At 38.7% G+C, this 18,253-nt stretch overlaps 1 protein-coding gene and 1 long non-coding RNA gene across 21 annotated transcripts in view; one reads left to right on the top strand and one right to left on the bottom strand.

Annotated features, from left to right (window-relative positions):
• Nucleotides 1-18,253, bottom strand: part of CPQ (carboxypeptidase Q) — a 176,305-nt gene that overhangs the window by 45,045 nt on the left and 113,007 nt on the right. For 19 of the 20 annotated variants that reach the window (XR_006167099.1, XR_006167100.1, XR_006167103.1 and 16 more), the window contains exons 6-7: nucleotides 13,733-13,824; nucleotides 1,309-1,510 (exon numbers count right to left, since the gene is read on the bottom strand). Coding sequence is in view for 12 of the 20 variants with exons in the window: in XM_042808718.1 (XP_042664652.1) it covers nucleotides 1,309-1,510; nucleotides 13,733-13,824 (294 nt within the window). In the remaining 8 variants the exon portion in view is untranslated. The remainder of the gene's footprint in view (nucleotides 1-1,308; nucleotides 1,511-13,732; nucleotides 13,825-18,253) is intronic. The other variant, XM_042808728.1, reaches the window with a different exon arrangement.
• LOC122155039 lies at nucleotides 2,653-12,110 on the top strand. Its single transcript, XR_006167109.1, has 3 exons — nucleotides 2,653-2,795; nucleotides 10,883-10,947; nucleotides 11,762-12,110. It is a non-coding gene; the product is annotated as an uncharacterized LOC122155039 (long non-coding RNA).

Genomic DNA, 18,253 nt, shown 5'->3' on the forward strand with positions numbered 1-18,253 from the left:
TGCTTACAGGCTATGGAGGATGATGCATACCACAGCTACAGCTTCTTAGCAGTGCTTACAGTCTCTAAACCCATCACAAAGTGCTCATACTCATGTGAGATGCATAAGCAGAGCCTAGGAACATGAGTTCACAGCAGTGTCATAGTTGTATCTCATTGCACTGAACAACTTGCACCTCACCTGGAAAACTGTATGCCAACTGAAGACAGATCTCTGGCTATTTAACAATATGTACCCCTCCATACTTCTTGTCCAGCATAGATATTCTGCTTTGAAAATTAGATTTTCATACATTTATCGTGGTAGTCAACGTTATGGTATCGTGGTGCAACCCATATGGGCCAGAAGCAAAGAGTTCTGCCCATAAATAAAAAGAATATAATGTATGACTCACTGCACAGGACCAAGTAAGACACAAGGCAGTTAATCAACTACTAGGAGAGTCCAATCACATGGTAAAATGAGCATGGAAATGCACCAGCCTACTTCAGTCATAAAGAACTAAGGAAAAAAAAATGTTAAAATTTTAAAACTGACCATAATTTTTTAAGCATCACTGTTATGAAACTTTGTTCTTCACGCTATTAATCTGGTGTGGAAACTATCACGGAAATTCACTAAGGCTTTTCCCAGGCTGCTCTTGTCTCCAGCAAAACTGGGACTCTTGTCCCCTGCAAAACCTTGTGTAGCATGGTGTGTCCCGGCCAGGGGGGCTGCTGGGGATACCTCTGTGCCAGCATGCAAGCCTCTTTAGCAGAATCTGCTCCTTACTGGGACATAGATATAATATTACAGATAACTCCCTATGCCAAATCAAACTTCACAGAATTTTACCTCTTCAGCACTCTTTAATGCCCCACACGCTTTTAGAGTCATCTCTTGAAAATATTGTTTCTTTGTATAAATATAAAACAGTAAAAAGATGCCATATATTTCAAAGTCAAAATATTAATAATGAAAAAATTATTTGTTCTGCACTGCAGAATTCCCCTCTGCCTTAGTTTACTATTTATAAACCACCAGTCTGGGATTAATTATTGTAAATCCTTAAGCCTAAAAGAAGATTTTAGGCATGTTTATGCTATGCATAATCTATACCATTATTAAACTGAAGCTCAAATACAAATTATGTCCTATTTTTGTTGGCTACCTTTTAACATTTCTGCATCTTATCCATGGTAAATACTATTCCTCAAGGGGAAGTCTTCCTTACAATCTTAAAAACATCAGGCTGCCAGAGCCTGCAGGAACGCTCCCCTGACGTGCCACTGTATTACAGAAGGAATTTTCTTTGCAAAGTACTCTCACCAGGCACTCCGTCCCTCATCCAGAAATTGATGTCTGTTCCATCTGCAGTGTCATAAACTTCTGTAACGTTGATAGGCAGTAGCAGAGCCATGATCTCTTTCACGATGTCACGAGCTTTGGCATTACCAGTAAAAGCCAGCCCAGATGGCTTGAAGGTGCCCTCATCAGACTCCATGACGATATCAAAGTTAGAGATGTTTTCCTAAATGTGAAAGGAAAGAACATACTGGTTTATGATTTCTACTGTAAGTGGCAGCTTATATTGGGTTCTACAAGTAACTGTGACAGCATAACTTCAGATTTGTTTCAGATTTATGAAATACCATCTAGATAAGCTGTTCCCACCTTATTTCGGTTTTCACTTGCAGCAATCACTTCCTACTCAGTTCTGCAGCTCCAGAAATTCTGGTGCACAGGGGAGGGTATGCAGACCGGTCAGCTTTAAAATTAGATGCCTGCAAAGCTTGTTCAGACTGTGAAAGACAGCCCACTTGACAAAAACAGCTGTTGCCTCTTCAGAATCGTATTATTTTCAATACAGCATGTTGTCAACTCTGACTTCAGCTAGAGGATTGAAATGCCAAGGTTCTGCCTGACCCAAAGGAATAATGTCTGTTTTAAGTGAAGTCAGTGTTTTGCAAGGTAAGTTCTTACAGGAAACATAAAATGTTACGATTTCAGGCATAAACGGCATAACAACGTTCGCTTTTTCTATACATGGAAAATTCTTTCTAGCTGAAAGAATGAAACTTAGCACCCAAGAGCCATTTATTTGCCTCTTATACACTCAGAGCACTCTGTCACAAAAGTCTAATTGGAATGAAGTACTTACAGACTTTACACAAAGGAAATGTTACCTCTCTTTGAGAGCTACAGAACATTTTCTGCAAAGTGAAAGAGGCCAGGTCAGACTGAAGAAAGCTGTGCTTCAGACTCTCTTGAATGTGACTGGGAGAACTTACTCGTACATGTACAGGACTGTAGGTTTTACTCCTGTGCTCAGATATGATTCTAGACTTTTATGGTTGTCATGAGTTATTTAAGAAAATCATTACAAGAGAAAGGTGACATTCATGAGTAACAGATTCATGTCATTAGCAGGTTATACAAGCCTATGAGTCAGTACAAAATTCCATCACCATTTTTTGGATATAAAACCAAATGCAAAGTGGCTGTGAATATGATTTTGCAAATATCAAACGTTGGCCCTGTAAGCTTTCAGAAGTTCTTTCTAAGAATCTGCCAAGAATTGTGTTTTATACTCTATTTTCTCCAGACTCTTCTCTTTTTAGTTAAGCGTCATGGAATCTCAGACTCATAGGGCTCGGAAGAGACCTCTGGAGGTCACCAAGTCCAACCCCTGGCTACAGCAGCTCCCCACAGCAAGTTGCAGGAAAGCATTCAGGTGTGTCTTGGAAATCTCCAGAGGAGAAGGAGGCACCACAACCTCTGTGTGCAGCCCATTCCAGGGCTCTGTCACCCTCAGAGTAAGTAAGTTCTTTCTCATCTTCAGATGGAGCTTCCTGCATTCCAGTTTGTGCCCATTGCCCCTTGTCTTGTCACTGGCCACCATCAAAAAGAGCCCAGCCTCATCCACTTGACTCCCACCCTTTAGATACTTATGAACGTCGATAAGGAGCATTTCTGAATGTAAACCATCATTGTATACCAAGCCTGAACAGCAAACTTCATAAACTGCCAGTAGTATTACTGTGGTCTTCAATTGTTTTCTTTCTCATTTAAATGTCCACACGTGTTTTTAATATGAAACTGAGGAAACAAACCACCCACAATACATTACAATGTATTCTTGCCCAGGAAAAAGGCAGCTCAGTTCTTAGAATGTGCGGGACTAACACGAAGACAAAATGCTCTGGGGAGAGAAACTAGACTCACTGGGGACAAAAAATAACAAGTCACAGCTACTTAAGTACCATGTGTCCTTAAGAAAGTTTTTGCCCTATTTTTTTTTTCCCCACTGGAAGATAGGATTAATTTTATATCTATCCACTGTCAAGTTTCAAATTAGGGTATCGCAATCTTTAAAAAATAAATAAGTAAGTAAAGTAGTTTGGGTTGCTTTCACTATGCCCTGCTTTTGCTTATGTACGTTAGTGTTGCTACTTACACGCAAAGAAATACGCACTGAGAAATACGCTGTGCGGAATGTGCATCCTTTGTCATTTGCATTTTATGGTGCAGGGATAACTAGCACTTATCAAAGCAGGCTGAGTCTGTTCAGTCTCCCTTGGCTAATTCCAGGAACAGGAGAACAAAACAGGGAGATTTTATAAAATAAAATAACTGTAGGCTCAGCTGTTTCTTTCTTTATTCCCCATACTCGATGCATCATTTAAACAAGCATTTTAAATGCAGTGCACACTTTTTTCAGAGATTAATTCCATTTGCTGCATCCTGATACTTGCCATTTCTCTTAGCACATAATAGAAAACAAAATCTTGGTGGTGTAACTTGCTGCCTAATTTTCTGAATTTCCATACAGACTTATATCCTTTATCTTCCTATCACAAACTGGATTCCATCCTCTTTACATTATCAATGTTCATCTCTTAGGCTAAACATTTAACTGAAACTTCATAATAAATACTGCAAGGGCAAATTGTTTTTTTACAGCTTACTATTTTCACTGAAGATACAAATAGGCATGATTACCAATGCTTATCCTATTTTTAACTCCTGTATTTTAATTCATTTAATTTCTATTTAAGCTACAAGAGAATCATTTTTATCTGCTAAGCAGAACCAAAATATAAGTGTTTCTCATCTCTAAGGCAAGCACTTGAAAACTTGAAATTACACTAAAATTCTTTTGATTATGAAAAAACCACCTTGCTATACACAGGTAGCAAACAATTACAGGTACCTCTAGGGGTAAGAAACACAGAACAGCAGCAGCCGATGCTGGCAATCCCAATTATTCATGCAGCTGATTATTCAACCCAAATCCCCACAATTCTTACCAAATGTTAAGCTGGACTCCAGTATCTCATGACTAATCTACTGAATCACTAATGGCAATTCCTCTTCCCCAGCTAAAGCAGTGAGACACCTGAAAGGCCAAAGGACAGAACAGTTGTCCTGAAAGCCTTCTGTAATTTGAGGCTATTAAAATTAAGAGTTATTAGTTCTCCAGAGCCTCATTCACTGGTTTTCTTTTTAATTCCACTGAAAAAAACCACCACTTTACAGGGAAAATACTGAAGTCTTTAATGGCAAAACACTGCCCTTGACTAATGGTTAATTTGTTCCAGTAATAGGGGACATCGGTTAAACTGTCAGTGCATTTTCAGCTTTCTGGTATTGATTTACACTTTAAGAAATACCAACACCGGTATTCTGGTATTTGACTCAGAGCAGTTTGGATCCAAGTATAGCAAGTCAACAACCATGTCACGGAACCTCGGGTGAAATGACAGCCATCCCACTTGCATTACCAAAAGTGTGTTTAAATTAACACCCAAGTTTGTTAGGCTGACAACTAATGCTATAGGAAAAGTCAAGAGAAAACAAGGAAACACAACACCTACATGGATGTGACAGCTGGGAAAGAAGAAAAAAACAGAAGACATCCTCTAGCAATATATAAACATGGTGTAATGTAATTTTGAACTGATAGTTAGGATCAAAATTATTTAATGAAGCCAACAGCACAAATAGAAACTAGAGAAAAAAAGTAGAACAGCTGCTAGGGAAGAAAGATGTGCCATCAATCTGAGGTAACCACAGCCATGAGCACAGTCATACAGCTCAGACCCTTTCTGAATGAGAACAGGGAAAATCAGGAACACAGAGATTTGGAAATCTTTGAAAGTTACCATCATTATATAGGAGGAACTTGCTGTAAAGCTGAAGATTATCACTATTTCTGGTGATAAGGTATGCGTGAGACTTATGCTTCTGTTAAAAGATATTTTCCTGCCGTACCGTGTAGGAAAGCTCTCCATGGTTTCTTCTTATCGAGGTATTGCTATCTGATAAGCCAACAACAGAGCTCTCAGCAACTTCCAGCAGGTTAGCATAGTAGTTGGTCATGTATTTACGAGCATTTCCCTGTGTGCAAACATGCCACTGGCACGTCTTGCCCTGCACAGTATTGCTGTTTGCTCTGCAGCCATTTGCCAGCAGTCACAGAGATCACATTCAGTACTGTGAGTTTCCAGGGATCACAGACAAGAAGATGCAGGCAGCCCTGCAGACAGCACTACTCTCTGTATGCATGCATCAGATTACCTGTAGCACTGACTTTGCACATTTTTTCTTTGACAAAGAGGCATGTCAAAGAGAAGTGCTCTTCCTAGAAAATAGCATAACTTAAAGCCTTCTGTGTTCAAATACAGAAGTATCAAACACTCTTTGAGACTCTGAATGACTGTCCCTTTATGAGAAGTTTTAGAATCACTGAATCAAAAACATAAAATCAGAGAATGGCCTGGATTGCAAAAGACCACAACGATCATCTAGTCTTCACCTCCCACAGGCAAGGACCAGAAAACCAGCAGACCAGGCTGCCCAGAGTCACATCCAACCTGGCCTTGAATGCCTCCAGGGATGGGGCATCCACAACCTCCTTGGGCAACCTGTTCCAGCGTGTCACCACCCTCTGAGTGAAAAACTTCCTCCTAATGTCTAACCTAAACCTCCCCTGTCTCAATTTAAAACCATTCCCCCTTGTCCTATCACTATCCACCGTTGCAAACAGCCATTCCCCCTCATGTTTACATGCTTCCTTCAAGTACTGGAAGGCCACAATGAGGTCTCCCCAGAGCCTTCTCTTCTCTACGCCCAATTCCTTCAACCTCCAACCCTCTAATCATCTTAAGTATTCATCTGAAAATAGGTAATATGTTCTACTTTAAAGTAGTAATTTAAATCAAAGACAACTTCTACAACTTTCAGCAATAGATTGATGAAAATACATCAGCAACTCTTTGGAAGCTGGCACAGCACACACATCCCTATTGATTTCACACAGCATGTTTTTAAGTTCTGATCAGGATGAAAGGTGCAATTTTAGAATGAGAAGAGGTTTTGGAGGAGAAACTTCATCACAGTGTGTCAACAAGAGGTGATGGCTTTCTGTGTCCTCCACAGCTGTAAGGAACTGGGATAGGTGTGTCCCAGCTTTCTTACAGTACAACATCCCAAAGAACTGAGGAGCTGCAGTCAGCAGAAAACATGAAAGCAGAGGAACAGCCACCTTCAGAAGATATCTCCTTTAGTAACTCCAGTTTGTCCTGCACAGTCACAGAACTGCTGGAACTGGTTTTTCCAGGGACTGAACATATTAGAAAATGTTGACTTCAAGGAGGAGAAAGGATACCTCCAGTATGTACTTGGAGGCCATTCCCTCACATACCTGGGTTAGCTTTGTAGCTGGAGCTTATAGATAAATAGAAACTTAATATTCATATATGAATGTATATACATATATATGTGTGCATATACGTGCTTGTTTCTGTGCATGAACACTTCAAAATAGTTGCTGTACACATTGTGTTACTGAGCTATCGTTCTCATGAGGTTTAAACTATCCTGTGATAAGCAACATCATTTTTTAGGCGGAAGAACCAATACTAGTGGAAATAAATAAACATTAAGAATGTAGGGCTTCATCTGTTGGCCTGCTGTTCATGTTGTGTACCTGAAGTAACATGGGGAACCTCATGTTTCCTTCCTGCCCTTCCTGGACAGCACAGGCAGATATTCCACCGGTTTATAAGTTTCAGATGACAGCTCTGCTACGCATTTGAGGGAACAAAACATGATAAAGGAAAAAAAGACAGAAGAGTTTTCTTAACATCACATATGAAATCTGCCCAAATGGTACCAAGATCACACTTCCAAGAGACATACTGCCATGACTGATTCCGTGTCCATCCTGCTTCTAGCAGGGAAGGGAATCAACTCTTTGCGTTGTAGAAAAAACTGATTTTCATTGCAGATTCCACTAGGAGCATGATAATTCTATATCAAGAATTATGAAATCCTGCTGACCAAGAACAATATATATAAAATATAATTGATCAATTATATTAGCTTTCCTGTGGTGAATATAATCAAGTATGCTACTAGTTGTTAAATGTAATTCTGGCAAAGGCAGTGCAATTAGGCAGTGTGATTACTTTCTTTTGGTAGTTTCGGACCTTTTTTATTAATTTCTTCTGTTTCTCAACTTAATGATTCACAGCAGAATTTTAAAATAGTGCCACCAACCTGACCTCCTAAATAGAAATTACCACATAAATTTATTTGCCTTACTCAAAGTTGACAACAAAATGACATGGAGGTCAAGGCACTGCCAAAATAAGCACTGAGAAAGCAAGCAGGGTTTGTGACCAAGGGATTTAGAGGCTACCTCTTCATGTTTTTTATCTTTCTGCATCCTGTACAGCTGTATTTTACCCTCTGCTGAAATAATTCTATATATCCATAACTAAAACAAATTCTTTTCTGCTCAGTTTCTTCTTTTTGTTCTTCAAATTCTTCTTCTTACTTTCTGTATTGTACAAATCTGAACTAATAGAACACAGAAAGAACCAGCATGCTTACTGTTAATTTGCTGAACTCATCCCACATTCAGCATAAAAGGAAATATCTAGAGAGAAGATCGCAGTGAAGCTGGACAGGAAATTCTGAAATGCTTCATGTCATTGGGTTTGTTTTCTTTTTGTCCCATTTCAACCCAAATAAAAAAGAATGGTGTGAGACTTTCGCACAAAGATCAGATGGTGTTAATGATTAAGTTTATTACGTGGTGAAATGTCTACAGGAGGCTTTATGTTCAAGAAGCCATTGTGCTGTTTCCTGCATGAATACAACATAAAATGCTAGTCCTACACCAAAAAGCCTCACACACCTTTTTAAGGCTAGACAAGAGATGAAAGTCAAGGAGAGAGAACAGGGGAACAAGAAGACAGCAGTGGTCAAGACAAAAAGCAGTAGTTTTAATTACAGAGAATATTTCCAGAAAATAGCCAATAGCCAAATGGTCAATGTCTTTCGTTTGGACAAAAGAGCCCGCATTCAAGTCCTGGATGTATTTGGTTCAAATCACACATAAATCCATGTCTCACATTTCACCAGAGTACTTGACACCCTGGGACATGTGTTCTCTGAGAACTCCAGTTCTGAGGAGACAACGTTTTCTGGGGAAGAATCATTTCACCTGAAAGCAATGAGAAATTTTTGGGGTATTTGCTTCTTTGGAGAAAGTAACTCATTAGTAAATTACAGCAGACGCCTCACGCGAGGCGTATATACATATATACAGAGTACTTAAATTAGCAATGATGAGATACCAACATTCCAGAAAGTCCTGTTTCTGCAAATGCAAATGCAAATTCAGTTTGGGGAAAATATCAGATCTTGTAGGTAACAAACAAAAAGGAAGCCATGGAAAACACTGATGATTAATGTTTTTCAGAAAATCAAATCTTTCTTAAAATGTTCAAGCAGTGTATGGCACACACACCAGATATTTAAGTAAGCATTCTAAACATCATTAAGATAGCAACAAAAACATATGCAGAAATACTTTAGCAATGCTTTCTCTAATACAGCTTGAAACAAATTCTTAACACATTAATGCCTCCAATGATCCCAATAGAATTATTTAAGAAAGTTTCAATTTGGCCCAGTATCTCTTTGCATTCTAATTACAAAATATTTTTGCATTCCTGGGAGATGGTATGTAATACTTATATTGCAAAATAATTATCTGCCACTCACAGTCCCTTAATTCAAATGGGTAAATAACTGTAACCTTGTCTTCATGGTACACAGATCCTTAGCAGAGAAAGTCCAAAGCAATTAAATGAAAGTAGAACAAAAGACCAACACCAACTTCAGCAATCTGTGTGCAATGTGAGGTACCCATCTTTGAACTTTCCCCTCTGCAAACCAAAATTGAAAACTCCAGAAGTCTATACCAAGGCAAGACAATTACATATGCTCATTTGTCCCCTCAGTAAGACATCATAAGAGTAGGCATATTAAATACTTCAAGCCTTGTGGAAGGCAATCAGGTACTGTTGTTGAAGGGAATATAAGAATCTATACAGAACAGATGCAATGAGCTCCTCCAGAACTACTAAGCCACGTTTCTCCTGCTTCCTTTATGCAACTTGGATAGGAAAACAGCAGCTGTAATGTTTCAAATTTTCTAAGCTATTTATATGGTTTGTAGATAAGAGCCATCCTCAACAACCAGATCACAAAACTAAACACTTCACATTTAGCACTGAATACCAGGATTTGGAGCCTGATTTATACTTAGATAATTTTATTTAATTCCTCTTCATCAAAGTAAGGAGTCTGTATTGTGAAGGCAAACCCGGCCTTTTTCCAGTCTAGGAGTAAATGTAAGTACCAGCTACCAATTAAAAGCAGCAAACACTTTGATGGGTATTTTCTTTGGGAGCAAAGATGGTGATTCCCCGAGGGCTTCTACCCCAAATTAAGAACTGCTCTGAGATGCAATGGTGGGCACCAGGTACCCCTGTACTAATGGAGGCACTGAAACTGTTGGACAGAACTTGGCTCTCTGCTCTTGAAAACATCTTGGAAAAATCATACAAAGGAATGAGGACTGTGAGATTCTCTCCAGAAAAAATGTTTCATAAAATGAGAAAATAGTTGCATTAGTAATCTGTGTGACTGATCTTACTCTAGCTGCATTGGCATCTTATTTACTGAGTGCTGTCAGGAACAGGAGACAGGGTTAGACTGAGCTTTGGTCAGCCCAATATGGCAGCTCTTGCTTTCTGATAAAGATCTGAACAGTCAGTACACCCTATGACTAGTCTTAGCAAACAGACACTACAACACCAGGCTCTGCAGAAATAACTGAGTGTGATACAAATAATGCCACTATCCGGGGATATGAGTTAATTATTCCGCATCATACTAAAATCACTTGGTGGCTGCTATCTCTTATTTCTGCAGTAACTTATTCCCTATACAGCACTGGCAACCTACAATGACAGATGATGAAAAAAGAACAGAAATTAAATTGAAAGAAAAAAATAAATAGGCTACAAAAAGAAGAGTATCTGTACTCATCCAGTCCTATATCTTCTTCATTTCTTCTCCCCTGCCACATTTCCACTGACACAAGAGTGTAATTTAGAGTGTCGAGGAAATCCATGTCTGTCTGTGCTGAACTGAACTCATCATAAGCCCAGCTATGCAGATGAGTCATATGGACCATCTTTTAATAAGGCATCTTTAAATAACACTCTTACTTCAGCTGTACTCATTAATATCAAGAATCTATGTTTTGCGCCATACTACTCTAATTGTCAGAAATCTGCACTAGTGAATCATTAAAAGGTTAAGATATTTTTCACGCTAAATATAATTTACAGTATTAATCTGCTTTAGTTTGTTATTATGAGTAATGTGATGTCCTGTTGTTGTATCAATTTATAATTCTGCCAGATCACATGGCAGGGGGGAAACAAGAACAACAAACAACAGATGGATGTCATTTCTGCTTAAATTCTCCATGTAAATTACAAATCCATGCTAACTTAAGACTGTACTTTCTTTGCAGAGAACAACATCGAGCTGGAATCACATCAGCACAGCAAAACTTGAGACATCTTTTTCAGTTTGAAAGTAAAGTAATCCGGTGTCTTTCAAACAACACCCAAATCTGCTTTATATTTTCACATTTGAGCCTTTAACCCGTTTTTTGATATTACTTCTGAATATAAATCCTAGAGACTAGAGTGAAATACAGATTATCTGAAAAAAGATGAGAAGTGTATAGGACAATTTGATGTGTTCTGACAGTTCTAAAATCACAGGATAAAGCTGATTTTCCAAGACGGGAATGGGTGCGTGCTCTTTCCAAAATCCTCAGAGGTGATAAACTTCCCACAAGCAGCATGCATCAGGCACAAAATGTTTGCTCTGTCCCTTCCAGCTCTTCTAAAATGCACTTCTGTAAATGAGAAGCAGCTCTTTCCCTTGGGATGTATTCCAGAATATTTCATGCCAGTTTAATCCTGCTAAACATCAGGGCATCTGTGAGTAAATCCAGAGTCCTTAATGCACACTAAACTGCAATCTGCCACCTCTCTGAGTGGAAGAAAGCAAGCTCTCAAATTTGTCTTCCAAACTAGAGAGCTGGGCTTCCCCTATAATATAGAGGAATAAGGATGACTACATTATGTATGGGTAGTTAAAACACTTAGTAATGTTAAAGAAGTTAGTGGTAGCATCACAGTGTTATCTCTGACCGCTCTGTTCCTATGCAAATCGATTTTTTTTCATCACAATGAGGCTGATTCAAAGTGAAGTTTCCATGTACTTGTTCTATTAGGCTGTTTACCACTGAAAGCATCCTCCTAGGAATTCATTACCTTCTTGTAAGTCTGTTGTACAGCAGGTGACTTCCAAAACACACTCTTACTCTTCTTGTCTTTAGAGAATCACAGAACTGTAGAAGTTGGATGGGACCTCTAGAGATCATGAAGTACAACTCCCTGCTAGAGCAGGTTTCCCTACAGTATGTTGCACAGGAAAGCAACAAGGTGTGCATTAAACACCTCCAAAGAAGGAAACTCCATAACCTCTCCAGGAAGCCTGTTCCCTCGCCTCCCTCACAGTAAAGAAGATCTTCCTTGTGTTTTTATGGAAATTCCTGTCTTCCAGTTTTTGCCCATTGCCCCTTGTTCTGTTATTGCACACCACTGAAAAGAGTCCACCCCCATCAACATGATTCAACATGAAAAGAGCATGCACTTTTGATACTAATAAACAGTTACAGAATCGCCTCTCAGCTCTCTCTTCTCCAGGCTGAACAGTCCCATGTCTCTCAGCCTTTCCTCATATGGGAGATACTCCTTGTCCCTAATCATCTTTGAAGCCTTACACTGGACTTTCTCAAGGACATCTGTCAATGGTTTACAGGCTGATTCAGCCCAGTTCTGTGACAAGAGGGGTGGAGGGATCCGGAAAAGGGAAACGGGACCCCAGAATAATTAAAAACAGTGGCAAAGATCTGAGGAGAAACAAACTAATTTACTAAATATGGTATGGGAATGCAAGATAACACACTATAATGCAATATAATTAGAATCGAAGCTAATAGATCAAATATACTGAGAGAGTATCTGAAAGGTCGACAGGCCTCACCAAAACACTGAGGTGAGATGCACAGTCCAACTGCACAGTAAGGAGGAGAGCGTGACGAAGAAGGAGAGGTTAGATGACCTACCAAGGCATTATACATATATCCCTCTGAGCAGAAATGATAACAACACAGAGAACAGTCTTCTGAGGAATGTAGTTCTTTTCTTTGGGGACAGGTACCCGAAACTGGAGCATTAACACTTTAATTTCCAGTGCACTACATGATGTTATGACATGGAATACCAATAACCAAAAATCATAAAACCATGACAAACATCCCTGTCATTTTTGAACTGGGGAGACCAGAACTGGTTGCAGTACTCCAGATGTGGCCTTAGCAGGGCAGAGTAGATTGGAGATCATCTCACTTGACCTCCTGGCCACACTCTTCTTGATGCACCTTATCATAGAATCACAGAATCATAGAATGGCCTGGGTTGAAAAGGACCACAATGATCATCTAGTTTCAACCCCCTGCTATGTGCAGGGTTGCCAACCACCAGACCAGAGCCTTGAATGCCTCCAGGGATGGGGCATCCACAACCTCCTTGGGCAACCTGTTCCAATTCCTCATCAACCTCTGTATGAAAAATTTCCTGGGAAATAAAAAACAAACATATTCTGAAGACTTATCTCCAAAATAGTCTTATGCAGTTGTCCTTTGTCACATTCCATACTTTGTAAAGGTAGGCTGTTGACAGGTGAAACAGTTGTGAAAATGGACAGTATTTTTATCCCAATAACAGAGATTGCATAAACAATATTCCAGAGTGTTTACAATATTCCAGATCACATAATATTAATAATTGGCACAGAGCATTTTAGAGTAGACACTATTAAAAATAAATTAAGACTTTTCTTGTTTTACATTGTAAGATATTATGGAAAAATGCCAGAAGTAGAAATACATAAGCCAAACAAAATTTGTTTATATTACCAACACATGTGGACCATTCCTCATATATTCTGAGAAAGCCAGTATGTTTGGAAGCTATGGCAGATCCTTGTGCAACATCTGCTTCAGGACAATTTTGTGATAGAGTACGTTAGGCCAGTGGAACACGTCTACACATAATCACATCACTTTGTTAAAAACAATATGAAGTTTACATTTATGATAGAAGACAAAACATTCTTTCAGGTAGAACTAGAACCACTATTTTCAGTTAGATATTAAGCTGAACATTCTGACAAAAATAATGAGTATATCGCAAAACTAATGAGAAAAGTGCTGTCAAGCAAACAATCTGAAAACCTTCTTTACCTTATGCAACTGGTAGTATTGCTCAGCACCTATTCCTCCTTGTTCTTCTCCTGTCCATAGCACCAAGCGCACAGTTCTTTTTGGACGAAGTCCTAAAACATATGTTAAAATGTTATCTCTTGGTATTAGTGTTCATCGTCTTCATATTCATCTATCTGAACATGTTTTGCATTGGTCTCCATTGTGCAATGCCAGAAAAACCGAAGTTTCCATTCAATGACCCCTACTTTCACCAAATACAAACTACATAAGCTACCACAAACTACTGTACTGTGTCCAGGTCTGGGGACTCCAATACAAGAAAGACAGGGAACTGTTAGAGAGGGTCCAGAGGAGGGCCACAAAGATGATCAGAGCTGGAGCACTTCTCCTAAAAAGACAGGCTGAGGGATCTGGGCTTGTTCAGACCGGAGAAGAGAAGGCTGCAGTGTGACCTAATTGCAACCTTTCAGTACCCAAAGGGAATCTACAAACAGGAGTCAAGTCAACTCTTTATGCGGGTAAATAATGACAAGACAAAGGGAAACAGTTTTAAGTTGAGGGAGGGAAGATTTAGGTTGGATATCAGGGGGGACGTTCTTTTCTATGATAGCCCTCATAGAAAAGAGAGTGGTGAGGTGCTGGAACAGGCTGCCCAGAGAGGTTGTGGATGCCCCGTCCCTGGAGGTGTTCAAGGCCAGGTTGGATGGGGTCCTGGGCAGCCTGGTCCAGTATTAAATGGGGAGGTTGGTGGCCCTGCCTGTGCGGGGGGGGTGGTTGGAGCTTAATGATCCTAGAGATCTCTTCCCACCCAAGCCATTCTGTGAGACTTCTAGTGTGGGTTTTGTTTTCCAGACTACTCTTTGCTTGTCTGTAGGAATGACTGGAGAAAAAGGAGCAGATTGTTGTGATGCTGCTACCAGTTGCCTCTCCTGCAGTAGCACGGGAGAAGTACATTTGTGGAAAACGCTGCAGGTATCTACAAAACATAACACAAAAATAACATGAAATAACTGACAAATTTCTGACATATATTCTGTCTTTCTGGTGGTCTGCAGTAAATAATGTATGTAAGCTTTCAGCAGATTCAAATCAAATTTTCATGAGGGCTACCATTTTTCATCAAGGTTAATTAATTGGATACAAGCTATTGGATATTTCCTTCTCTAAAACTGAGAGACATTACAATATTATTTTGCTTTTTATCAGACAAACGACAAGCAATTTGTACTCTGGAACGTAAAATACATTTGGCTACTGAATGTATGCAAAGCAAGGCAAACACAGGGCCATTTAGTATTTTGCTGTGATAGTTCAGTTTTCAGATATATTTTGAAGATGTTTCTGCCATGGTAGAATTGAACAGATAGACACTGTTTATTTATTTGATTAATTGTACACATAAATGAATACATTCAAGACATCAAGTCAGAGAGAACAGAAGAGCACAGAAGACCAAGAACAAATAGTGCTCTCTGCTGATTTTATTTCAGCAAAAATAACCCCCTCAAAAATGTTTAAAAAATACACACATAAAACACACAACCAAAGAGAAGCTATATAGGAGAATATAATAAACAATAATGCATAAATGACTTCCCACACTTTTGTGTTGAGGAGAAATAATATCAGCATCACTGTGAAAATGTGTTTTCCTAGTTGAAATGGATGATGCTTACAAATAGACCTGATCTTCATTATCTTTTTTTTCTCTCAATCCAATGAAAATCAGCTGAAGGTTTCTCTCTATCAATTCTATTAGATATCAGCTGACGGTTTCTCTCTATCAATTCCATTAAAAATTCAAATAACTGAAGACAGAGTGTAAAATAAGTACTCAAAATCTGAAAAAAACACCTTGGATTGTCCATTATTTCAATAAAAAAGGAAGATGGAGAACAGAATTAGGGGATTAAAAATTATATTTTCTAAATGTCTATTTGCTGACTGTAAACAGTAAGGTCATCGGCCCTCATTATTTTAAAGCAACTCTCCCTCCCGCCTCCCCCCTCACCCCAAACCCAGCAGATTTCCTGCTCTCCTCCTAAATCATTACTGCATAGGATTAGCCTCCTTTGCATTTCAAATCAGCCAGATGGCCAATAAGGGAAAATTAAGATGCTAAAATAGTAATTGTGCTGATGTTAGAAAGTTTTCAGACACAAAACAACCCCAAATGTGTCAGTGGCTTGGTTACAAAAAGTAGTAATTCATTCACAGCTTACGCACCCAACAGAGGTTCCAGTGAACGGTTACGTGTGTCATATCACAAACTGCAACTACTGAAGTCTCATATCCAGCCCACCACACTACAGCCGCGAAAGCAGCTAGAGCAGGAGATGCTCAAGACAGGAGAGCAGCATCCGCTGTCTGCTCCCGGCCATGGGAGATCAAGACCTGTTAGTCCACAAGTAAAGAAGTTCAGGTCTGCCACTGCTGCTATAACTCTGGCTGCTTGTGCTTGCTAAACCTTGAGAAGATCTCAGCTCACAGCCCCCTTAGCCTGCCACTGCATCTCTCCACTGAAGTAGAGGGGGAAGATGTCCTGCTGAGCTTTGCTCTTTCTACTGCTGGAGGCAGTGTAGCAGCTCTTCCAACCCCAGAGCTCAGAAATCTCTGTGAGGAGATTCACTGTGTGCTTTACTGAAGCAAAACGGGCAAGCTTAAAAAAAAAATAAAATAAAATAAAAAACCCCAGACCATAACCTCTGGGTGCGTTCATTTTAAATACAAAGTATATAGAGGAAAATTTCATTTCCTCATTATCTGAAAGTGATAATGTATTTATCTACTTGTTATTAACAACACAGGTATTCTGACCAAAGTACATCAAAAATAAATCCAATATTCACAAGTAAAATTACAAAGAATATTCTGAATGCGTGCCTTTATTGAAAGTATGAGGTATTATACTTAAATTACAATCTTTTTTTTTTTTTTTTTTTTCTTTTTAATAAAGTCTAACTATTTTGGTTTGCTTCTTAAAAACTACCAGTTCCTAAGCAAGAAAACACCATCAAAAAATAAGAAGTCTTGCAGATCACAGCACAAATGCATACTGAAAAGACTGATAAAATACCACTTGGACCACAAAACTATTTTCTGTGCTGAGTATATCAAGTACAGAGGCATGAAGCAAATTTTACAGTGAAGGAAAACTGTTTCATATATAAAACAGTATCTCTCTCCTTTTTGAAATATGACAGTCTAAAACAAAGGACATCAGAAGAAGTTTTTTTTCAAGTTTCTGGAATATTAAAGTATATGGATAATTTTAGAAAATGCAGGAGGTTATAACTATATCCTGCATCACTGCAAGGACCCTCTTGTGGCCTTTTTGGGTCACCCAGAACTGAAATTAACTAAGTGGCAGTTGCAGAACTCAGCACCTACTCAAAACCACCATAATCCCACCACCTCCATCCTACTGCAGTATTCCAGTAAAAAGAATAGCAGAAGCTTTACAGGACAACATTCAAAACATGACAGCAGGTACACAAACAAAATGTTTTTTTTGAACTCACATATCTTAAACTAAAGCCAAAACATATATAGATATTCACTCAGATTTTAATTTTTAAATTATAATTTTTAAAAAAATTAAATTATAATTTAATTTTTAATTTATAAATATCTTCGCATTTTCAATATTAACAAAAATGAAGTATCTTTTTTTTTTTTTTACCTTACTCTTTACAGGGAAACACAGTCATAATTTAGCACAAAGGTGCATTTGGGTGATCAGTTCCTGTATACTTACAGTTAATCCCAAGTAAAATAAGTACTGCAGGGCATCTTATCTCATAAGTTAAAACATGAAACAAAAACATTCCCATAGTCCATCAGTGACTGAGGATACGTGTAGTAAGCACACCAGGACATGTCTGTATTGTACTTCCTCAGTGCTGGAGTGGCTGACAGCCCTTTTGCTGTCTCCAGTGCTGTACTTCTGGATTGCCCTGACCAGTACAGTCATACTTTGATGTAGCTATTAATGATTACGTGTTCTCCTTCTTTTAAATGACCCTAATGTGCTCAAGACTTGCAGAAGTCAGCAGCAAGCCTAGGTTAGCCAAAATATCAAATGCTTGTGACAAAGAAGATCTATAATTGTACTAAAGGTATTAACTATTCATCCTGATTTCAACCATCAACTGCAATGAAGTATTTTGCCAAAAGCCTTTTTTTTGTAATTTACATAAAGTGTGAGTGCCAGCAAATAACATGGGAAAGTACACATATGTATACATGCATATATATACATTTTACATCAATTTGAAATAGAAAATGGATATTTTCCAGACATTACAATGTTTACTAAATCCACATAGGTTCCCACAGCTGTGGATGACCTATATGTGACAGGGCAGTTAACAGGGCACTATGCAAAATCTGCATTTTATGTCCTACGCATCTTGCTCATGCTTGACAGAATTGAGAGATTCCCATACAGCAAAAATGAAACATATATCTGGTATAAATTATAATAATATGTTACAGATTATGTTAAAAAAAAAAAAAGTGCCCTACTCTCATAATAAA

Source organism: Centrocercus urophasianus, unplaced genomic scaffold (assembly GCF_019232065.1).
Source record: "Centrocercus urophasianus isolate 14NV4802_14NV808 unplaced genomic scaffold, USGS_Curo_1.0 seq_11, whole genome shotgun sequence".
NCBI classification, from domain to species: domain Eukaryota; kingdom Metazoa; phylum Chordata; class Aves; order Galliformes; family Phasianidae; genus Centrocercus; species Centrocercus urophasianus.